Raw genomic sequence first — 23,911 nt, 5'->3', positions numbered from 1 at the left:
ATTCTTAGGGTTTCTTCATTTTTTTTAATTCTTTTATCTGATTTTTTTTCAGCTACGCTATAATCTTTATAGGAGCAGATTGACAATTTTTTCTCCCACTGAGTGACTGGGTGAGTTTGAACTGTCCACCTTTCAGTTAACAGCTGAGCATTTAACCATTGTGCCCCAGGGCTCCTCCTCCTGTTCTCTTATTCCCTGAAATTTGCCTCCCCATCACCACTACAGTGTTCACCAATGTGATACAGAGCCAGAGCTATTATTTTTGTACTTTGACGCCACTAAATAAACACTTTGTGGATTCTCAGAATCCATAGGCATGTCCCTCAACATTTCATATTTTACTTTTAAAAACAAAAGTGTCAGAAATCCAAGACAGCAAATAGAGGGAAAGTGAAAGCTACGTCTTTGCACCCCTGTACTAAGGAGGAGTCTATTTCCAAGAATTACCTGTAGGCCTACTCCATAGATAAGAAATACTATACAGCACAGGGAATTTTCACTCTAAAAACTTCCGAGCAAGGGAACCAAGTCTTGGAGAAAGTATTAATTAGAATAAGGTATCTCAAGCAGGGCTCAAAGAGAGAACACATACATAAACCAGGTCTACCCTTTGATATAAAAAAAAAAAAAAAATGAGTGGTGGAAACAGTTAATGAATTTGGCGGCTAACTGAAAGATTGGAGGTTCAAGTCCACCCAGAGGTGCCTTGAAAGAAAGGCCGGCAATCTACTTTCAAAAATTCAGCCACTGAAACACTATGGAGCACATTTCTACTCTGACACATATGGGGGCACCATGAGCTGGAGTTAGCTCCAGGGCAACTGTTTTTTTAAATTTTTTTGATACAGATGTCTAGGGCAGTTTCCTCCAGTTCATGATAAGCATTCACCATTAGTCCCATCAAGGAAATAGTCAACTAGAAGTAAAGAATCTGAAAAGGCCCATTACCATTGAAGAAACTGGGAAGAGTACGCCCCCCTGCTTCAAAAAGACGGCGGGCTCAGCTGATTTTAATGTTAATTTTATTCAAACTTTCAAGTCCTGAGCAACTCAATGTAATAAATTCGGAAGTTTGAAAACAGAAATAAGAAAAGCTATGCAACCAATTTTAGAAAGCTTATTCTGAATCCAAATTCCTAGAAGTAAGACCTGGGAATCTAGATTCCCCCATGATTCTGATCCAACCTATGGTCGGGCTAGCATCTGGGAAGCACTGAATGCAAGAGTTAAATGTAAAAATCGATACAAAGACAACAATGAACAACTGCCACAGCTCCATTTTCTCACATATCCAGTGAGAGTGTAAATCACAATAATTTGTCTGGACCCTGGTGGCACAGTGGTTAAGAGCTCAGCTGCTAAAGAAAATGTTAGCAGTTTGAATCCACCAGCCACTCCTTGGAAACTCTATAGGGTAGTTTTACCTTGTCCTGTAGGGAGGCTATGAGTCGGAACTGACTGGTCGGCAATGGGGTTTTTTTTTGGTTATCAAGAACTCTGAGAGTCCCTGGGTGGTGCAGACGGTTAACGCACTCAGAAGAAAGGCCTATCTATCCACCTCAAAGCAATTATCCCCTGAAAAACTGTGTCCCATGGCGCACAGTTCTGCTCTGACACACATGGGGTCGCCACAAGTCCGGGTCCACTTGACCAGCAACTGGTTTTATCAGGAACTTTAAAACAGTTTATGAATGTTGATACCTGTGGAGAAAGGAGCTCTTTGGCCGGGCTGCTGCTGGAGCTTTTCTGAAGGTTCCTTAGAGCTCAGGCTCAGGCCGTGGAGGAGCAGGCGCCTCCCAGCTGGTATGACAGACCCACTAAGGTTGGTTCTGAAGTGCTTGAAAGAAGGTGTAGGCTGCAAATATCTGGGGCTGTCAGGGGGCGGTACCATTGCTTCCGCCAGCCCATTAGGCAGAGGTCATTTCTCACTTCCTTCCGGCGTCCCTCTCCAGTGCTCCATGCTAGCAGACCAGAACCGGTGGGAAGCCCGCCTAGGAGAAACGTGGTTTGAGGATTCCCATCTTCAGAAAAACAGCAAAGCGGTGAATTTGGAGCTGGCAGACAACAGCTTAAAACAGGCAACACTGGTATGACAGAGACTGGAGGAACCCCTGAGACTATGGCCCCGGGACACTCTGCTTACCCAGAACTGAAACCACTCTCGATGCCCACTTTTAGATTAGACAGGACTATAAAACAAAGAATAATACACGTGAGGAATGTGCTTCTCAGTTCAGTCAAATTTGGAGACTAAACGGGCCACTCCTGTCCAAAAGCAAGACGAGAAAGCAGGTAGGGACAGCAACTGGACGAACAGACACAGGGAACCCAGGGTGAGAATGGGGAGTGTGCTATCACATTGTGGGGATTGCAACCAATGTGACAAAACAATACGTGTATAAATTTTTGAATAAGAAATTAACTTGAGCTCTAAACTTTCGCCTATAATTAAAAAAAAACTGTCAACACTGTAAACGTCTTTATAAAATTTCCCACCAGTGTACAGAATATGTGGGATATTTCAAAAACCAGAGCCTTGATTCCAAAATTCTTAAAGGACAAAACTAAAATACATGAACATCAGATGTTCCTTTTAGAGTGCTTTCTGGAAGTAAGCAGAATTTTGCTTCATTGATACTATTTTATTACTTATTTTTATCATGATTTTGTGATGGGTCTGACTTGGATGTTTTGATGCCAAGGATGTAGTTTTTTCTAATAGTTTTATTTCCCTTCTTCACTTTTCTATACAAAATGCATGATACAGCTTTCCTATGAACCAGCAATTCTTACAGCCAGCTATAAGAACCTTAAGAGCATCTACATTATAGAATGTCTATAATGACATTATATAATGACATCTACATTATAGAATGTCTCCCATCCACACCCCCCTTCTCTCCCTGGAACTCAGATCAAACCACTCAGGAACCTCCAGTGATCCTCCAGGTTAAAAGACTCCCCTGCACTCCATTATAGAATGTCTATAATGTAACCTGACATAAGTTGAAAAACCTCAGGCAGATCTCAGATATGGTTACAAATTGAAAGCAATAGGGTGATGTTGACATCATCCTATTATGATCAGCTGGTCTGGATGGAACCCAAAGGACAAAAGGTTCACACAATTTGTAGAGAAGAACATTTATTATGAGACCAGGCTTCGTGTGAGCTAATTCACTTTTGACAGTGGATGTGTAAAATCTAGGAGCATTTAGCTACTTATTGCTTAAGCAACAAGAGTAATTTTCCCCGGTTTACAGAGGGAGTATTTTTTGAGCAGGCCTTGGCATGGTAAAATGCAGGCTCTTAAACCTGACTTCTTAATTGAGGAAACCAAACCAAAATAAAAGGGCTGGTTTGCCTGATTGGGAAACCCTGGTGGCATAGTGGTTAAGTGCTACAGCTGCTAATCAAGAGGTCGGCAGTTCAAATAGCCAGGCGCTCCTTGGAAACTCTATGGGGCAGTTCTACTCTGTCCTATAGGGTCGCTATGAGTCGGAATCGACTTGATGGCAGTGGGTTTGGTTTTGGTTGCCTGATTGAGTAACAAACCTGAGACCCCTCAAAAATTATCTGCAGGTATGCGTTTACACCATTCACCCCATGATTTGAAATGTTCTTGGGATCCTTGGATGACCAGTCAACTCCTTTTCGTAATGTCATTAATAGTTGCCCTGGAAACCAATTCGTGAGCAAAGTAGCAGAACTTCACCTCCCACCCTGCTTTTTACCATGGTAAAGTTAAGTTTTTTTTTTCTAAATTTCTAATTTCTAGGAGACCACCAAATAACCATACCTAGTACTGCACAAAAACACTAGGGTGACGGAGGGTCAGATGAGGAAACATGGAGAATGTTTCAAAGAGATCTCAAGTTTTCATCCAGCCTTTCTTTCCTTTCAGCTCCCCATGTTATAGATCTATCCCATTAAGACTACCACCAGGAAACTTAACACCTGGGAGCTCTTGCAAAGCCAGGTCCCTAATAGGTAACTTTAGACTGTAGAAAATTTGAAAAAAGTATGTGTTCAACCATCCAGCAATTTTGAGGCTATGACCTAGAGAAAGATTGGCATTTGACAAGTGCTGTTCACTGCAGTACTGTTAGGAAAAAGAAAACTTAGAAGCAATCTGAATGTTCAACAATGGCAAAGCAATTAATATAGGGTATTATATCCATGACAGTCTATTGTACAGCAGTTAAAAGGATCGAACTAAATGTGTGCATATATTTACACACATGTATAGGTAAAAAAAAATGTATAGGTATTTATGTATATATTATGATGCGTACATTGATAAGTATGTCAAAAATATGATGATGAGTAAAAAAGCAAGCAGTGCTGTGTGCTCAATCTGAGTCCACACTACACGAGATTTGGGGTATTGCTGTCTCTGGAAGGAGGGCAGGGGGTGGGGACCCAGGTAATGGTGATAGGGCATTTTAGCCAAATCCACAATGTTGTATTTCTTTTTTAAAAACAGTGGCTGGAAACAAGTATCACAAAATAGCAATAATTGCCAATTTTATGGTGAAAATGTACTTTGTATTATCCTTTCTACTTTTGGGCAAACTCCAAAGTTCTTACAAAAGAAAAAAAAAATCATGCTAGTAAAAGATCCCAAAAGTGTGTTGCCATGGCTAGAGCCACCCATTTCCTGCTTTGTTATCTGAGCAGAAGGAAGACCAGGTACAGGTTCTCTTGAATACCTGATGGCTTCTGAATATGCCAGAGTTTCAGCAGTTCCAGCTGAGGCAGTGAACTTTAAACTGTTCAGTAGATAGAGGTAAAATATGGATACCACAAAAGGCACATTGCCATGTGAACTGCTGGGGCAAAACAAAGCACCCCAAAACTCAGTGGCTTATAAAATAGGCATTTAATATTGAACAAGAGTGTATGGGTCAGTTGGGTGGTTCTGCTACCAGGCTAAGCTTGGCTGGTCTTCGCCTGGTCAGCTGTGGTCAGCTGGTGGGTAAGGCTGGTTTTGAATGGTCTAAAACAGTTTCACTCACATGGATTAGTTGAATCAGTTGGCTAGGGTGATGAGAATGACCGGGCCTGGTGTCTCTTCTCATCCAGCAGGTTAGCCCGGGGTTGTCGGCAAGGTTCCAAGGGAGAGAATGGAAGTGAGGCATTTCTGTGTCCATGTGTTAGTGTGTGTGGTGCAATGGTTAAGAGCTTGGCTGCTGTCCAAAAGGTCAGCAGTTTGAATCCACCAGCCACTCCTTGGAAGCCCTATAGGGCAGTTCCACCCTGTCCTATAGGATCACTATGAGTTGGAATTTACTCGAAGGCAACAGGTTTGGTTTTCTTTTGTACCACACCTTGGCATCTTATGGACCACCAAATTAACAGAGTTTCAGCATTATAATTGGTTAAGCTTTTGGTGCTACAGAATACAAGATATTGGATGAAATGGCACTTAACAAAAGAAAATTCTACTAGGTTTTCCTTCCAATAGAGTTCAGATTTCAGACATTGTTTCATGTACTACTTGATCACCTCTAAACAGCCTTCATCCTTGGATACTAACAGGTCTGTTTCTACACAGCCCACAAATCATCTCACCCCAAATTCTTTTCTGGATAATAATGGACAACTAATGGAGGCTGATGACCTGAAATTGTCTCAAAAGTCACCTTTACAAAGTGAAGATTAAGCAGTAAACAGAAATCTGCCTGGCTGGCATAATTCACCTTGTGCCGAAGCCGATCTCCGAAATGACTTCTGAGATCATTCCATCAAAAGTTGTAAATCTAGGCAAAAAAGGTACACATCAATAGAAAAACACAGTCAAGCACTTTATAACCTATGATTTTCACTACCATCTGGAAGGATGATGATTGATATTGCAGAGAAATCCCAAAACATGAAGACTTGTAGAGATACCTGGCTCTGGTTTGTATTGGTCTTAACAAATCATTTTATTTTTGCTGTCACTAACATCTCTGTTTATTAGTCTTTTTTGCTTACATCACAATATCGGTATACACTTATTCCTTATGCCCTGTCTGCCTTTCAGAAGGCAAAGAAGTTTGAAGATCCATCAACCCCAGATTTGCTTTCAAAGGAAATTGTATAAAGGCATATCACTGGGTCTTCTGGCTGTCAGGTGAAGTGTGAACTTAGAGGAATGAGAAAAGGCAGCTTGGCCTTGAAAATGGGTTTTCCTGGTGTGTTTTTCTTAGGTTTAAGACTGAGCCAATTCCTGCTCCACCCCCCACTTGAAACCCTAGCCTCCAGGCACCATTACCAACCCCCAACTTGTAAGTAGTCCAGCATGTGCCACATCCCCTTCTAACTGGTTTCTCCAGATATTTTTTAGGCAATCAGCCAACTTCCTGCCCAAGATAATAAAAACAAGAGGCTGAGGTCTGCAGACCACAGAACCAGTTTAAACCAAATCTGGCCTGCCTGACATGTGTAGAACCATCAACACCCGTCCTCTGGGTGACCCCGGAAGTTTTCTCCCACCAGTCGGAACCAAACTTAAGCGGCTGAAGATTGGGGGAAGACTTTCAGAAGCGAGGAGTCCGGTTTGAGAGACACCCCCCCCCCCAGCTTTTGGGCTGAGCAAGCACAGAGGAAGGAACCAGCCCGGTAATGTGTTTTTCTGGCCCTACCAATCAGCAACCTTGCTCCTTTCCCCAGGACCCCTCCCCTAATAAATACTGTTTCGGCCATTGTCCAGGGAGCCATCTTGGTGACTTAAGTCTCGTGTGCTCCTTTGCTTGCCCAACCAAAGAAAGCTTCTTTCGCTTTCATCCATTTCATGTCTCAGCGGCAGTGCCGAGCAGACCTGGAACAGTCCGGTCACACACACACACACACACACACACACGCACGCATTTCGTGATGTAATTCACATACTATAAAATTCACTGTTCAGAAGTGTACAATTCAGTGATTTTTAATATATTCACATAGTTATTCAAACATCACCACTAATCATTTCAGACTTTTTCACCATCCCCAAAAGAAACCTTGTACCTATCAGCAGTGTTTCCCATGCCCCTGCCCCCACCCATGTCAACAACTAATCTACTGTCTCTACAGATTTGCTTATCCTGGACAGTTCATATAAATGGGATCATACAGTATGTGGTCTTTTGTGTCTGGCTTCTTCTGGATCCCTTTTGCTGAGTATATCTGAAGCTCCCGTCATGACTCTTGAGGCTGCCCTTGCATTTTCCCCACCCACCTGAAGGTCACTTTCAGCCGGGTGACCCATTCCCCACAAAAGGACGAGTGAATGGTTGACACTCAGGCAGTCTCTTGCAGAGATGAAGGGGAGGCTTACACAGCACCTCACCCAGCAAGAGTACCCCACTCCCGTAAATTCTTCCACCCTGTTTCTGAAGCAGATCCCTCCTTCCTTTGCTTTTCCTTTCCTCCTCAGAAACCTTGGCCATCCCCTAGGCCAAAAGCCTGCCCTCTTCCAAACCCTTCCTTTGCATATCTCCCTAGAGGGAAGTAAGTCCAGGCCAGTGGTGGACCAATCCCCACATCCACACAGTTGCTGTTCTAGGTAGGTGCTCCTGGGTGCTATTTCTCTCCTCTGGGGCCTCCAGAAGGAATGCAGCCCTGCCAATACCTTGATCTCAGCCCAGTGGAATTCCTGTGGAACTTCTGACCTCCAGAATGGTCAAATAATAAATTTGTGTTGTTCTAAGCCACTAAGATTGTGGTAATTTCTTAAAGCAGCAAGAGGAAGCAAATGCAGACTCCAAGATGTGGAAGGGTTACAATTCGGAACAATGAAAAAGATGCTCATCCCCCTATACACCTGCCCCAGCAGGAACAAACCTAAGACAGGCCCATTTTTTTCTGGAAATCATCACAAACCGGTTGGCCAGCTATAGTCCCCATGTAGCCCACCAAATTTTCCCACTGCCTTAGAAACTACTTGGAGGGGATGGAGAAGGGGGATGACGGTGGAGGGGCTGACTCTAAAGCTCCCTGAAGGAAACGTGCTGCTCTCAGTGTGATGACGGTGCCACCATGAGAATATCAACTTTCCTGAGCTTCAGACCTCATGAAGCCAGAGAATTGTGAAGCTCTGTGTCACTTCTGTCATCTGGACCCCAAACAGCTCTGCTTGAACCAAGCCAAAAGGGGAAATATTGGTCATTTTTATAAGGACTGTCCAGACTTTTAAATAAAATTTTTCTGAGAAACTATTCAGAAAATTTAACAATTTAAAATAAAAGGATAATATTTATTTTGAAGAAAGACCATTATTTAAATCAACTTATCTATACATGGAAACCCTGGTGGCATAGTGGTTAAGTGCTACGGCTGCTAACCAAGAGGTTGGCAGTTCGAATCCGCCAGGCGCTCCTTGGAAACTCTATGGGGCAGTTCTACTCTGTCCTATGGGGCCGCTATGAGTCAGAATCGACTCGATGGCAGTGGGTTTGATTTTCTGTTTAAGCTACACATTCAAAATTTTAAGGGAAGTTGTGATTAAGAAATGTCTTTGGGGGAAGAAAATACTTTATTACTAGAAAATAAATTAATTTTAACCCCAAGGTATATAACAGTATAAATGTTCAAAGAGACAGTCTGTACTTATTTCACTGGGGATATTTAACAAGCATATTCTTAAAAAGGAAGACTTTTTCTGTTTTTTTTTCCCAGGCCGTGAGTAATTACTGACTAAACTTTTTCAACAATTCAAAGCACACTGCATGCTCACCAGATTAGCTGCTCTCGATTTGAAAGGTTGGAACATTCCACAAAGGAAGGAGGTGGCAGAGGAGGGAGGATGATGAGGATTAGAAGGGTCACTTGGGAGACAGTTAGCTGATGATAACGGAGGAGGATAAACTGGCCTTGGCCCCAGACTAGCACACGGTGTGGCAACAAGATGACAAACCAGTAGGGAACGGTGGGCCCCCTAACTCCTAGGAATGCCTCCAGGTGAGACAAAAATCAAAAAGAGAAAGAAAACAAAGATCTTAATTAAAAAAAAAAGACACAAAAATAAATAATAGAAAAAGGCACAAAGATAAAACAAAAAAACAAAATAAGAGAAGATAAGGGTGCTGCAAAAACTCTGCTGGGTACGATATTTCTCTCAAACAAGGTGGGAAACACTTTATTTAGCTCACCAAAAACAATGTTTTACAGAAAAGAAACCTTAAAAGGCAAATGTGTAGCTGTAAATCTTTTGCCATCCAGATTCATTCCATCTAAGATACTCTGTGACTTATTGGCAGTTTCCATGTATAAAGTTTCTTGGACAGAGGTGTTCAGTCTCATCACAAAAACGAAAGTTTGCAAATCATTTTAACATGAACAAATAACTAAAAAATGTGTTTATTGCTAACAAATAACTGCAACACCTAACTTTTCCCTGAACCAACCAAGATGCCGTGGACTACGTGATGTCACTCAGCTGACACAACTGCTCTCTGCCCGCCTTCACAGGTGACATGCGCAGTTTCAAGCATCCGATGTCAGAGGCTGGTCCGGCACCAAGGCAGTAATTCTTAACAGGAACAACTACAGTATGTGGGCAACTCAAATCACAGGGCCTGTCTCTACCACAGCACCCAAGGCAGGCGGCTCTGTCCTCTGCCTGCAAAGAAGCCCCACTGCTGTCTCCTCCTTCACCTGGAGTGGGCAGTGTGGAGCCAAACAGGGACAGTTCTTCTGGGCCATCGAAACATTTAATACATGGCCCGGGGGTTCTTGGTGCTGTAGTGCGCCTCACAGGCAGCAACATAAGCCGACTCTGGGAAGAAGTCGTCATGGTATTCAGCTAAAAACCTGAAAGAATAAATGGATCCGACAATCATCAAACTAAGGACTAAATACCACTAAGCAAAATAGTAATTTCCAACTACTCTAACGTTGAGACTCTTTTTTGGTATTAGGAAGAAAAGAAGTGAATATAATCTTGATTTCTATCTACTGATTGCTTTCACTGCACCTATCCACCTTCTAAGTTAATATTCCATCCAGATCCTTTCACTATCATCAGGTGTCCAAATATACACAGAGCCTAAACTGTGATAGTTAACAGTCTTGATTATATAAACACTTCCGTGGCTGGGGGGGGGGGGACCTACAAATAAATGGCTCGGTCAATATTTCTAGTTCCTATTATTAAAAAAAAATTATAAAAAATAACAAATTATAAACTCAATAAATGTCACTTGAGAGACCCATAACACTTACGCAGGCTAAGTTAAACCAAAAAAGAACGGAAGAACTAGTGAGACTAGTTTGTATCCTAGTTTGCCTAGCGAAAAGATGTTCCAGTCCCAACTCACAGTACTAGCCACATAAAAGATGTTCTGGTCCCAGCTTATAGTAGCAAACCACATAAAAGGAAGACTGACATAAAAAGAAGAGGGATGTCAAAAGGTGGTTGAGCGTTGAAGACTGCAGTGCATAGATGACATCTTGACTGAGATTCCAACTGATTTTATAGAATGAATAGGTTTTTATTCTAACTTGGAGCTGTCCCTTCATACTCTTGCAGCACTATTGGATTCCAGTTTACAAAATTTTATGCTGACAAGCAGTCAGCCATCTAAGATACAACTATTGGTCTCTGCTCGTATGCAGTAAAAGAGAATGAAGGAAATCAAAGGCTCAAAGAAGAAACTAGCACACAGGACTAACAACCCACACAAACCACAGCCTATCCTAACTTGAGGCTAGAAGAACTAGATGGTGCCTGCCTACCACTACTGACCCTTCTGAACTGGGATGCAAGGTCTGACCAGAAGGTCCTGGAAAAATGGGAAAAAAAAAATAGCACAAAACTTAAACTCCTAAAAAAGGCCAGACCTACTGGACCAAGAGAGACTAGAGGAACCTCTGAGACTATCGCCCTAAGACAACCTTTAAACATGGAATTGAAGCTAGTTCTGCAGCTTACCTTTCAGCCAAGTGGTAGATTGGCTTATAAAATACACAGTTTATCACCCGTGAGTAATATGTTCCCTTAAACAAAGAACTCTGTGTGAGCAAACAGTCAACATTCACCCAAAAGCAAAAGTGAAAAGGCAAGGATGGGCAGGGAAGCTAGAGCAATGGAAACAAAATAGAAATAATGAGAATGCTGACACATTGTAAAAATTGTAACCAATGGCATAGAACAATCTGTATAAAAATTGTTAAAGGAGAACCTAATTTGCTGTGTAAACTTTTACCTAAAACACAGTATTTTTTAAAAAAGGATTTTATGCTAAATAAACTTATGGATTTGTTTGAGGGGGAGGCTGAGAAGGTAGAGGTATCTGGCACTTTTGAAACTTGTTTGCAATGAAATATTTTAAAGTCTAACTCCATTCACCATCACTTTATTAATGCTTACATGAAATTATCTTTTAATACTACAAGACCAATTTCTCGAGCTGGGGTGTTCTACTACTTGGTTCGCTCTTGCAGGGTGGGGGCTGACTATAAGACCAAGAGAAAGCAACAAGGTTAGATACGGAGGGTGAGACACAGCAAGGCCGGCTGACGGCTTGTCTTGAAAGCCAAGGAAAGGAAATGTTTCATGGCTATCTGGGATGGGAGAGACGGAGAGAGCTGGGCCCAAAGCATACAAGTGGCTGGGCACACTGGTCAGGTGGGAGGAAGCGCCTCAGGTCAGCAAGCCTAGAGAGGCGGCAGCCAACAAGCTAGGGGAGGAGGCTGGGCCAAGAGGGTACTGTCATGCAAGAGAGGTTTCTAAAGATGTCAGACTAGGAAAAGCAAGGGTCTGAGACAACCCAGAGGCCCGGGAACACGGGTGCCTGCAAGCTGGCAGATGTCCTGAGAACCAAGACATTGAGACAGTGGCACTAGCTGAGCAACAGTGGCAGGAGGAGAATGTGCACTTCATTCCTAACAGGCAGATAAAGACGGCCATTTGTCAGCATTTCAGAGCACTGTTTACTCAGGATCTCAAATCACTTTTTCAAGATGATTTCTTCATTTCCCTATAAACCCATGCCACTGGGAAGTAAGGGCACAGGCAACAGATTCAGCAAAACTACAAAATCCAACATTGGATGTCAAGTTCTCATAATTAAGCAGGGCCCTGGGGTTTAAAGTGAAAAGCGTTGATTAACAACAAAAATCGAGACTACGCTGCAAAATGGCTACCTAGAAATGCCTAAAGGAATGTTATTTTACCTTCTTTGAAGCCATACATGAAAAATTAAAACCAAGTTATGTGTGATTTCCATAGACTGAAAATGACAGCACTGATCTTAAACTCACCAGTAGCAACAACGCACTACAAAGTGCTCTGGTCTACATTCCACCTGGAGGGTTTATGTCAGAACATGAAGGCTGTCAAGCTGTGTGAACACCTCGTTGTGGAACTGAAGAATCAAGGATAGAAAGGCAGAGAAACAAAGACAGCTCTTTCTTCCCTACCCTCCTCATGTCAGATAAAAGCTAGGATGCTTTTGTCATGAGAAATAGTAAAATCCCTAGGGGAAAAAATATTGCAAAAATGTGTGTGAAGAAAATTATTGTTGTTGTTTGCTGTGTGTCGTCAAGTCGATTTCAACTCATAGCAGCCCCATGTGACAGAGTAGAACTGCCCCATAGGGTTTTCTAGGCTGTGATCTTTACCGAAGCACATCGCCAGGTCTGTTCTCCCTCGGAGTGGCCGGATGGGTTCGAACCACCAACCTTTTGGTTAGCAGCCGAGGGCTTAACCATTGCACCATTGCAATTAACAAAAGCATGCTGAAAACAGGTATCCTCCAATTTATCGTTTACTTCACTTTTATTTCAAGCACTTGCTGAGTATTAAAAACTGACAGAATGTTTAATGGCTAAATTAAAAACCATCTATGAATTGTCAACTGATCCTATTCTATAATAAAATGACTGGCTTTGCCATCTGAAGTAAACAATACCTTTTGGTGAATTAACAAAATAGCAGCACAGGTAAATAACTAGTGGTTATTTATCTTCACACTAAAGTAAACACCAAAATCCAACCTGTAAAGGTTAATACTGGCATTAGGTCATATACAGACAACAAACAAAAGTCCATTGCTTAAGGTTATGAAAGTCATATGTGGGGCAGCAGTGGTCATTTCTGAGAAAGTAATAAAATTACCTCAGAAAGAGATCAAAGTGCTTCAGTAAAGCCTTCAAATTCTTCTCAGAAAAAGACATCTTTCCAAGGATTTCTGGAAGTTTTACTGCATTAAAAAAAAAAAAAAAACTGCATCATTGTTTCGCAGATTCTAACAATATGCACACAAGTCAGGGATCATCTGTTTCTTTTTTAACCTTACTGGAACTGAAACTAACATCCACAGTATCAAACAAAAACACTCAGCAGGCAAAGACAAAGGAATGGTGCCCGTTGCTCTGGGGTCGATTCCGACTCATAGCAACCCTGTAAAACAGAGTAGAACTGCCCATTTCCAAGGCTGTAAATCTTTACGGAAGCAGACTGCCACATTTTTCCCCTGTGGAGCAGCTGGTGGGTTCGAACCACCAACCTTTTGGTTCGCAGCTGAGCACTTTAACCACTGTGCCACCAGGGCTCCTTAGAGTAGTGGTACAAATACTGAAAACCCAATTTGTCTGAAATTTCATTCCTTCAGTGCCTGTTCTTTGAAGAGGTTACCTTTCAATGACCTGTCTTAGACCTGACAATGTCCACATTAGTTAGATACTTATAGCCAAACTCACAAAACATACGTAAGCTAACGAGAATGTTAAAAGCAAAACAAAACAAAATACGATGGCAGGGAGCAGGAGCCTGCACTTCTTACCGAACAACCGCAGCAAATGTTGTGACCCATAAATGTAAGAGGGTGGAGTCGGCTGGTCACCTGGGGGGAAATTGTCGGGGACTAGTTTCCAGGAGAGGACCTGGGAAAAGCAGGAAGTGAATGTTTTCATTATTACATTCTGAACACACCACTGCCTACACATCTCAGACTTCAGACTCCGCAGAAGTACAGGTGCTTTGACCTTCTCCGGCTGGCAGAGAGACATGTGGGCCGTGTTCCCACCCCCAGCTCCCAGCCCTGGCACCTCGGGAGGGCTTCACAGTTGGACCAGGAAATGGAGGAAACTGGTGACAAAGAAGATGGCAGTTATGACGTGACCTCTGACTTTCTGTGTCTTTAATCTCTACAGACAGAGAGTTAAGTCCAAGAGGATCAAGCTACAAACAGGTAAATGCAACTGCCGCTTGTATATTAATTATATAAATACAACATGGAAAAAATACCCAAAATCATACCCAAAAACATGAAGCGCTCGTTTCTTAGTGGCAAAATCATGTATTTGTTTTCTAGGCAGTTAATATATTTCCACATATATCGTAGTTTCCACTGTAATTTTTTTCCCAACATTTTCTTGCCTCTTAATTCAAGTATTTTTAGGAAGATCCACCTTGCTCCAACTGCAACATGGAGATGCTGCTAACTGGCTACAGATGACGGCAATATGTGCATGCAGAGGGGTAAACTACGCCATGCTATCGAAATAACATAAGCTTATGAAAAGAATAAAAGTTGGGCGAGAATGTAAAATTAGATTAAGGAAATATTTGATTTCCTAGGTCTGAACAGCTATTACCTGTAAGTCAGTCTTTTGGTCACTTAGCACCCTTTCCTTTGGGAAATCCTGCCACGTTAGAAGAATGAAGCACTAAGAAGTAACCCAAACCAATGTCGTGGAAAGATCTGTGTAGGAATTCTTAAATGGGAGTCTAATTTGCTGTGTAAACTTTCACCTCAAACACAATAAAATATTTTTTAAAAATAATCCAAAGACAGTTTTAGTAACACAGTAAAACCTGTGAAAGCCAGAACCTGTGTAAGGTGGAAAACTATCAGAAAAGGGAAATTCAAATATTTTCCACTAAAACAAGCACTAGAAAAGGGGGTAAGACTGCACCCTGTCAAAGGCAAAACCCTTCCGAGACCTGGAAAAATAAGGCAGCCCTGGGGCATTCGGCTCTCACAGGTTTCACTGTATTACCGTAGTTTTGAGATGCCCTAATTTCCTGCTGTTAGATGCACTGTGGAAACTAATTGAACTCTTTTAACCTTTTGAATCAACTAAAAGTAGACTTCAAACCTGATAACTGGTATTTTTTTTTGTCCTTTATTTTGAATTTCAGAACTATGAGTTGACTTTGGGTTTTGTTGAAGTGGGAGCTGTATTTCAAAACTCTCTCATGACCTTCAGCAAATTGTAGGCCTGTAATCTGTTCTACTGGAGTTGTGGCTTTAGCTTTGGGGAACTTGGCCAGTTTAATATGGAAATAGGGCCTAAGGAAACCCTCTGTAAGACAAACCAGGAACATGCAAACTAATAAAAACAAAAACCAGTTATATTCCTATAATGCATTTACAAAATAAAATCATAGACATGAACACAGCTGCCGCAGTGCTTCCATGTGACTCTATGCCAAAGGTCCCGGCTTCAGCTCTTTCCTCACCACCTCGAGCCTCCCACATGGACTGCCCCGTCCCCGTCCTTCTGTGCTGAGAGAGCTCCGAGGGCAAGGATGCGGTTCCAGCCAGCACGACAGCCAGCCAGTGCACACAGCTGAAGCTCAGAACCACGGACAGTGGCACTCAAGGTGAACACACAGGAACTAGCCATCACTGGATGCATGAACCACTCCCACGTGCACAAAAGAAGGTCATTCAGCTAGTTAGCAAGTGAGACCCCTCCCTCACTCAATTCTGCATTGCAGTGCAGTGTATAACCTCCTGTTTACTGCATACACATTTTACAGGGAAAAACTACAAGCTTCTAGTGCACGGGGATTCCCACCTGGGTGTGCGAGGGAATCCTGCGGACCTTAACTAGACATAGACATGTCCAGACCCTGTCCTGATACGGTGGGGTAGGTATTTGGAGAAAGAGAAACGAGTGACTTAGATGCTGTGCCTTGGTTGGAAAACACCGCTATTGAAGCACTTGAGAATGTGGGGTTCATCAAGGTCTCATGAATCACTCTGGAGAGCTTGCTGAACTCCAACTATTTTACCAAAAATCTTTTATACTATAGCTTGCAGCTATATGTTTAACCACGAGATGGCGCCCTCACACCGCTCACCGTATCAGGAATGTGCCACCATTCCCCTTAAATAATAAACTCTGCAACGGTGCGTTGCTCCCTGAAAATGGGACGGTCAGGGACTGGCTCTGTCTAGGAATTTCGCAGTCTTCCCTCTACTACCACTGTAACACCAACTGGGCTTTCTAGCTTCTACATCAGGGGCCCTCCCACTACAGCCTGTGTGGGGGCCACAACCAGGTCATGTGCTACAAATGGTTTTTACATTTTTAAGAGATCGAAAAAAAAAAAAAGAACATTTTCTAACACATGAAAATTATATGACATTCAAATTCGAGTCCATAAGTAAAGTTTTATTGGAACCTAGCACCCTCATTCATTTACATATTGTCTGTGGCTGCTCTGGGAGTTAAGTAGTCTTCACAGAAACCGTACTACTCTCCAGCCCTTTGTCGAATTTGTCAATATCTGTCTAAAGAACGAAAATACTGATATTTCAACAATTGTGTTTTTTTAGAATAAGAAATGATTTTAAGTACAGGCTGAAATTCTAACACTTTTCACATTTTAGGAACTGAAAACGTGTTAAACATAATCATGGCAAAAGCAACATTATGCTTCAAGAAACCCTGATTTCCTCCTCCAGGATTTCACTGCAAAACGGTGAAGGAATCATCAGGAGTGAAGGTCAGACAGGAAATCATTACCTCATTTATCTCATTATTCCGCCTCCCTTCAAAGCCAGCAAAAGCAGCACTCGCTTCCTTGCTAGGAGTCAGAGGAATAGGGGAAGACGATCCGCTATGCACAGGTGTTTCTGCAAAAGAAAAAGACGCACTTACTCACCTGTGAATCACACAGCTACTGAACTAAAGCCTGCCGTCAAGAACCACTATAAGCCGCACAGCGTAGATCTAAAATCAGTTCTCAGAAATTAATTTCTAATAATAAGACTTGCTTATTATAACAGACAGAACCTGGAATATTATTTGACCAAAAAAAAAAAAAAAAGGGAATGAGGTGCTGATACATAGCTGCCACAACATGAACACTGAAAACACGCTCAGTAAAAGAAGCCAGATGCAAAAGGCCACATATTATGATTCCATTCATAGGAAATGTCTAGAATAGATAAATTCATACAGCAGAAAGTAGATCTGTAGTTGCCCAGTTACACAAATGGCGACTATACACATGGACCTCACCAGATGGAATATACAGGAATCAAACCAACTACATCTGAGGAAAACAGATGATGGAGAAGCTCAATATCATCAGTCAGAACAAGGCCAGGGCTGACTGCAGAACAGACCATCAATTCCTCATATGCAGGTTCAAGCTGAAGCTGAAGAAAATCAGAACAAGTCGACAAGAGACAAAGTACAACCTTGAGTATATCCCATCTGAATTTAGAGATCATCTCAAGAACATATTTGACCCATTGAACACTAATGACCGAAGACCAGACGATTTGTGGGATGACATCAAGGACATCACACATGAAGAAAGCAAGAGGTCATTAAAAAAAAACAGGAAAGAAAGGAAAGACCAAAATGGATGTCAGAAGAGACTCTGAAACTTGCACTTGAATGCAGAGTAGCTAAAGTGGACAGAAAAAATGGTAAAAGACCTGAACAGAAAATTCCAAAGGACAGCTTGAGGAGAAGTATTATAATGACACGTGCAAAAACCTGGTGTTAGAAAACCAAAAGGGAAGAACACACTCAGTATTTCTCAAGGTGAAAGAACTTAACAAAAAATTCAAGCCTTGAGGTACAATATTGGAGGATTCTATGGGCAAAATACTGAACGAAAGGAAGCATCAAAAGAAGATGGAAGGAATATAGAGTCACTGTACTTAAAAGTATTGGTCGACTTTCAACCATTTTAGGAGGCAGCATATGATCAGGAACCGATGGTACTGAGGAAGAAGTCCAAGCTACACTGAAGACAAACGGAATACCAATTGAGATGTTTCAACAAAAGGATGCAGTGCTGGAGATGCTCACTCGTCTATACCAAGAAATTTAGAAGACAGCTTCCTGGCCAACTGACTGGAAGAGATCCATATTTATGCCTATTCCCAAGAAAAGTGATCCAACTGAATGTGGAAATTATCAAACAATATCATTAATATCACATGGAAGCAAAATTTTGCTGAAGATCATTCAAAAACAGTTGCAGCAGTATATCGACAGGGAACTGCCAGAAATTCAGGCTGGTTTCAGAAGAGGACGTGGAACCAGGGATATCACTGCTGATGTCAGATGGATCCTGGTTGAAAGTAGAGAATACCAGAAAGATGTTTACCTGTGTGTTATTGACTATGCAAAGGCATTCAACTATTTGAATCATAACACATTATGGATATCATCACAAAGAATGGAAATTCCAGACCACTTAAATTGTGCTCATGCCGAGCCTGTAAATAGACCAAGAGGCAGTCTTTTGAGTAGAACAAGGGGATACCGTGTAGTTTTAAATCAGGAAGGGTGTGCATCAGGGTTGTATTCTTTCACCATACTTATTCAATCTGTATGCTGAGCAAATAATCCCAAAAGCTGGACTCTATGAAGAACGGGGCATTGGGATTGGAGAAAAACTCGTTAACAATCTGCGTTACCCAGATCATACAACACTGCTTGCTGAAAGTGAAGAGGACTTGAAGCACTTACTGATGAAGATCAAAGACCACAGCCTTCAGTACGGATTACACCTCAACATAAAGAAAACAAAAATCCTCACGACTAGACCAATAAGTAATAAGTAACATCATGATAAATGGAGAAAAGATTGAAGTTGTCAAGGATTTCATTTTACTTGGATCCACAATCAATGCTCATGGGAACAGCACTCAAGGAATCAGACAACTCATTGCACTGGGCAGATCTGCTGCAAGAGATCTCTTTAAACTGTTGAAAAGCAAAGACGTCACTTTGAGGACTAAGGTGTGCCTGACTCAAGCCAAGGTATTTTCAATCTCCCATAAGAAAGCTGGACAATAAATAAGGAAGACCAAAGAAGAACTGATGCCTTTGAATTATGGTGGTGGTGAAGAATACTGAATATACCATGGACTGCCAGAAGAACAAACAAGTCTGTCTTGGAAGAAGTACAGCCAGAATGTTCCTTGGAAGAGAGGATGGGGAGACCATCTCTCACGTATTATGGACATGTTATCAAGAGGGCTCAGTCCCTGGAGAAGAACATTACGCTTGGTAAAGTAGAAGGTCAACAGGAAAGAGGAAGACCCTCAACAAGATGGATGGACGCAGTGGCTGCAACAATGGGCTCAAGCATAATAATTGTGAGGATGGTGCAGGACCGGGCAGTGTTTCCTTCTATTATACATAGGGTCACAATGAGTTGGAACTGACTCCATGGCACCTGACAACAGAACAACAGGGCTGGGAAGAGGGAAGAACAGGGAGTGACTGCTAATGGTTGTGGGGTGATGAAAATGTTCTGGAATTGATTAGGGTGATATTGCACAACTCTGTGAATACAATAAAAACCACTGAATTGTACACCTGAATTGGGTTAATTATAGGGTCGCTATGAGTTGGAATCGACTCGACGGCACTGGGTTTGGTTTTGGTTTGGTAGATTATATCACGATCATACTTAAAAAAAATAAGCACCTCATTTTTTCTTTAGTACTCAATATGACTTTTTAAAGGTATATCTTCTTTTTTTTTGTACGTCTTTTTTACTCTTCCCAGCTGGACTTCCAGTCTTCATTCAATCAACAAAAACATATTAAGACCCTATAAATATGTGTCAACCTCTGAGCTGGTGATGGAGGTGAAACAATGAGTAAGTCATGAGGAGGGAGTTCACACAATGGGCAACTCTATACAAATGCCACCGTCAGAAGAACTTGACTAGGGAGACCTTTAGGGGGAGTCCTAGAAGGAGTTTACCAGGTAGGCAAGGGAGGAGGAAGAAGCAGGGGAACATCCAGTCCCACCCCAGACATACACACTGAGGCCCTGACAATTGCCTCTGGGGAATATTCCCCTTAGGAGGTATTCTCCATGCTTAGGAGGATGGTCTTGGATTTAGCCTGTGAGCCTCCAAACCCTGTGAGATGACTCAAACCCAAACCCACAGCCGTGGAATCGATTCCAGCTCACAGTGGCCCTGTAGGACAGAGAACTACCCTATACAGTTTCCAAGACTGTAATCTTTACGGAAGCAGACTGCCACATCTTTCTCTCACAGAACGGCTGGTAGGTTCTAAAGCAGCTGAACGCTTTAACCACTGTGCCACCAGGCCTCCTGTGAGATGGTCCACACCCGCTTATCTCTGCAGTTGGATGCTTGGTGCCTGCTGGTCTAGAGGCCTCTAGCAGAGTCCACGCAGTTAGCACGTTTACAGTCACGCCGCCTGCTCCATCACCCACTCCTTTCCAAGTGGACAGCATCTGGGTGACAGCATTAGCAAGGCTGGCACAAGCCTTCATGAGTTTTACTTGCTTTTGGCATTAAAGGGTGGCATTCTATAGACCCTGAGCACCACATATTTTATTTGCAAATGTGGTCCTGGATGGTGGGAGAAACATGTCGTAGTCGGCTTATGTAAAGATTTACAGCCTTGGAAACCCTACGGGGCCATTCTACTCTGTCTTACAGGGTTGCTCTGAGTCAGAATCGACTTGATGGCAACAGGTTTGGTTTGGTCCTGACTAACAGTGGATAACAGCAATGACAGGGCTTAAAAGGTATGGGCCACACAGCCATATTTCATTAGTTTCAGAGGAACACTTTAGGAAGAGGGCTGTGTAGGTTGAACAGTCATATTTTAATTAACTTGGGGAAATGCCTGCTTAGTGTATGCTTTGAGAGCTAATGTTAGCTTCTACAGTAAGTGTATCCAATTTAATGATTTATTGTTTTAGCATAAATGGGTTGTAATTTAAAGGCTGAGGAATATATTAAATTTCTTTCATTGAAATTAACAGTAATTACTTTCTTGACTTATGACCATCCATCCACGAGGCAGGCATTTTTTCAGAATGAATTAGCCCTGTAAGACTCTTTGCCACACCTCACGCCCAGGCACCATGGGGTTTTGCTTTCCAAGAAATGTCAACTAGGCTTGGAGAAATTCGTCAAAAGCAGACTCCACACCTACAGTCTATAAGGCTACCCTTCAGGCAAAGGTGCAATATTCCTCCTCTCTCTAGGAGCGGGGGACAGGTCCCCATCCGGAATGTCCTAGACACTTTATTGGGCCCTCACAATTAGCATGTGGCAAGGCCTGATTCCTCTAGTTAAAATCCTGTCCCTCCTCTCTCAGCCAGCGCACTGGTTCCCTCCCCATTTCTCAGCCAGCAAGGATTGTTCTGGCCTGAACCCAGCTCAGTACTGCACAGGATAAGCAGCTGAGCGGGCCCACAGGGACTCTGGGGAAAGTCCTAGAAAAAATGAAGGTCTTCACTCTCCTTTAGGGAAATCAGGTCTAAGTTTAGCATCAGGGATGGTAAGTCTCTGGAACCATGCGGTATGGACTTTGCAGGCTGACTGCTCAGGTTCACATCCCAACTCCCCAGCTGACGCGGGGACCCTCTACCACACAGAACTGCTGGGAGTGTCACACGAGGTCCGGAGGCATGTACAGCTCTCCGTAGCTGATAAACACTCCAATACAGACCCTGACGGCAGCCCGTTGGTCACATCCAAGCTCCGGTCCGGCCCACCCTGGGCACAGCACACAGCCCCGTGGCGTCTGTATGTGGAAAACACTGGCAAGATCTTCCTCGTGCTGATGAGGAGGCGCGAATGAGACCAGGATGAAAGCACTCAGGAAACGCCAAAGGACCAGGCCAAAGGATTTCTCCGAGCTGGTCTGCAAGTTAGTCTTCCAGAAACACTGCTTTCCTCCCGTTACTCCCCTTTAACAGCTGAGCGACTGTCTCTTGCCTGTGCGTCAAATATGACCTCTTCAGTTGCTAGCCGGCCTTGCCTCCCAGCTCTACTTCTCGCATTCCCAAACCCAGCCCCTTCGCACCTAAGGCCGTCTTTCAAGCCCTGCTTTCTGGAATGCCTTTGCTTCTAATCCAAGTTCTGAACTTCTCCCAACATCCAGTCCCAAATCCCTTCCCTTGTGAAGTCTGTCCTAGCCCAGGGGTCCACAAACAAAGCCCTATGGGCCAAATAGGGTTCACTGTCTGGTTTTTGTAAAGCAAGTTTGATTGGAACACAAGCATGGTCACTGGTTTACATACCGTCGACAGCTGCTTTCACATTACAGCAGCAGAGGTGAGTGGCTGCCACACAGACCCCACAGAGACCGGATGACCCGCAAATCCGAAAATATTTGCCCTCTGGTCCTTTACAGAAGGAGCCCCTAGGGGCACAGTGGTTAAGCACTTGACTGTTAACTGAAAAGTCGGGGGTTCGAATCCACTAGGCACTCCGTAGGAGAAAGATGTGGCGGTCTGCTGCCATAAAGATTACAGCCTTGGAACCCTGAGGGGCTGTTCTACTCTGTGCTACAGGGTTAATATGAGTCAGAATTGACCTGACTCTTGGGGGGGTGGCGGTCAGGTCCTTTCTATCTGTCTACATGCTGAGCTGTGTATTTTTAGTCTCAATTTAAGAGTTACATATGTACAACAATCACATTGTCATCTAATCATTTTATTTTGATAGATTTTTACCTCCTCTACTAGCTTATAAAAGCTACTAGGGAGACTAGATAACATCTTCGATGTTATCTAAGAAAATGGTAATGCTGGGCACACACGAATTAATGGTCACCACAGTTAATTTCTCGCTTACACTAACATAAAATTAAAGCACTGTATTTGGAAGTCAGGAAATAGTCCATTCCATTATGAGCTTTTTAAAGAGCTTGGAAGTGACTATCACTGGCTTCTTTTTAAGTCTGATACTACAGCAAACCAATTTTGCAAAAAATAGTCAACTCTTCCATGAACGATTCTACTCACATTACAGCTCAAAATCAAGGTAAGATCCGATGGAGTTTTGGTTGGGGCTGAGATTAAGGCAAGAAAAGGTAATGTAAATCTGATCACTCTCACTTTGTGATTTCAGAATGGAACTTTCAAAATTAAAATTTAGAAGAGAGAGACAACTGAGGCAGAGCACCACAAAACAAAAACAAAACAACTCATGAGAGTGGCTCACTTTGAATTATGTACAAAAAAAAAGAACTGCCCCATAGGGTTTCCAAGGAGCAGCTGGTGGATTCAAACTGCCGACCTTTTGCTTACTGGCCGAGCTCTGAACCACTGCGCCACCAGGGCTCAAGGACTATACAAAATAAATGCTTTTAATAATTCAATTTGCTCAAAAGAAGGGGTAGAGAGTGGTAGTTAAAAACAAAAGCTCAGGACACAGAGTCCAAGCCTGACTACCACTTCTCCACTGTGTCATCTCTCCAAGTCCCTCCATCTTGCTCTGGCTCAGTTTCCTCTCCCGAAAAGTGGGGGCATAACAGCACTTTGGACACGTTATGAGAATCGCCGCACTGAACACATGTGCACGTGAACTTGGCACAGAGCTGGGCAAAGACTGAGCACGAAATGAATGTCAGCTCTTCCTGGCAGGGCTTTCCCTCACCCGGTAGGGAACCTACTCTTTTCCAGGTGCAGGAATAGCTTGGGCATGGTGGCAGACGTGTCCTGGGGCCGGCGCTTTGGCTGAGGTGATGCGCTGCTCTCGGACAGCCTGTCACAGTTGGAGCTGTGGCGCGTGGACCGCCTTAGAGACTGCAAGGCTTCTGGCTCAGCTTTGCGCCTCTTGGGTGTGGTTGCTTCCCCTGTGGTAGGCTGACTCTCCGTGGACTGCGGAGTGGATGGGTTCAACAAGGGCGGGCTTGGAGAGAGCTCCTCCTGGCTCCTATGGAAGAAGAGGGGA

At 43.0% G+C, this 23,911-nt stretch overlaps 1 protein-coding gene across 2 annotated transcripts in view; it reads right to left on the bottom strand.

The window, feature by feature from the left end:
- Window positions 1-1,036: 1,036 nt before the first annotated feature.
- MSL3 (MSL complex subunit 3) overlaps window positions 1,037-23,911 on the bottom strand; it is a 35,795-nt gene continuing 12,920 nt past the window's right edge. The window contains exons 9-14 of one of the 2 annotated variants that reach the window (XM_064277960.1): window positions 23,631-23,893; window positions 16,732-16,841; window positions 13,755-13,854; window positions 13,088-13,172; window positions 5,703-5,762; window positions 1,037-1,991 (exon numbers count right to left, since the gene is read on the bottom strand). In XM_064277960.1, the coding sequence (XP_064134030.1) occupies window positions 1,919-1,991; window positions 5,703-5,762; window positions 13,088-13,172; window positions 13,755-13,854; window positions 16,732-16,841; window positions 23,631-23,893 (691 nt within the window). In that variant the 3' untranslated portion in view covers window positions 1,037-1,918. Of the gene's footprint in view, window positions 1,992-5,702; window positions 5,763-7,084; window positions 9,781-13,087; window positions 13,173-13,754; window positions 13,855-16,731; window positions 16,842-23,630; window positions 23,894-23,911 lie in introns of those variants that run through there. The other variant, XM_064277961.1, reaches the window with a different exon arrangement.

This window comes from Loxodonta africana, chromosome X (assembly GCF_030014295.1).
Source record: "Loxodonta africana isolate mLoxAfr1 chromosome X, mLoxAfr1.hap2, whole genome shotgun sequence".
Taxonomy (NCBI): domain Eukaryota; kingdom Metazoa; phylum Chordata; class Mammalia; order Proboscidea; family Elephantidae; genus Loxodonta; species Loxodonta africana.
Note: the sequence above shows the minus strand (reverse complement) of the source record. Positions and strands in the feature narration are given on the sequence as shown.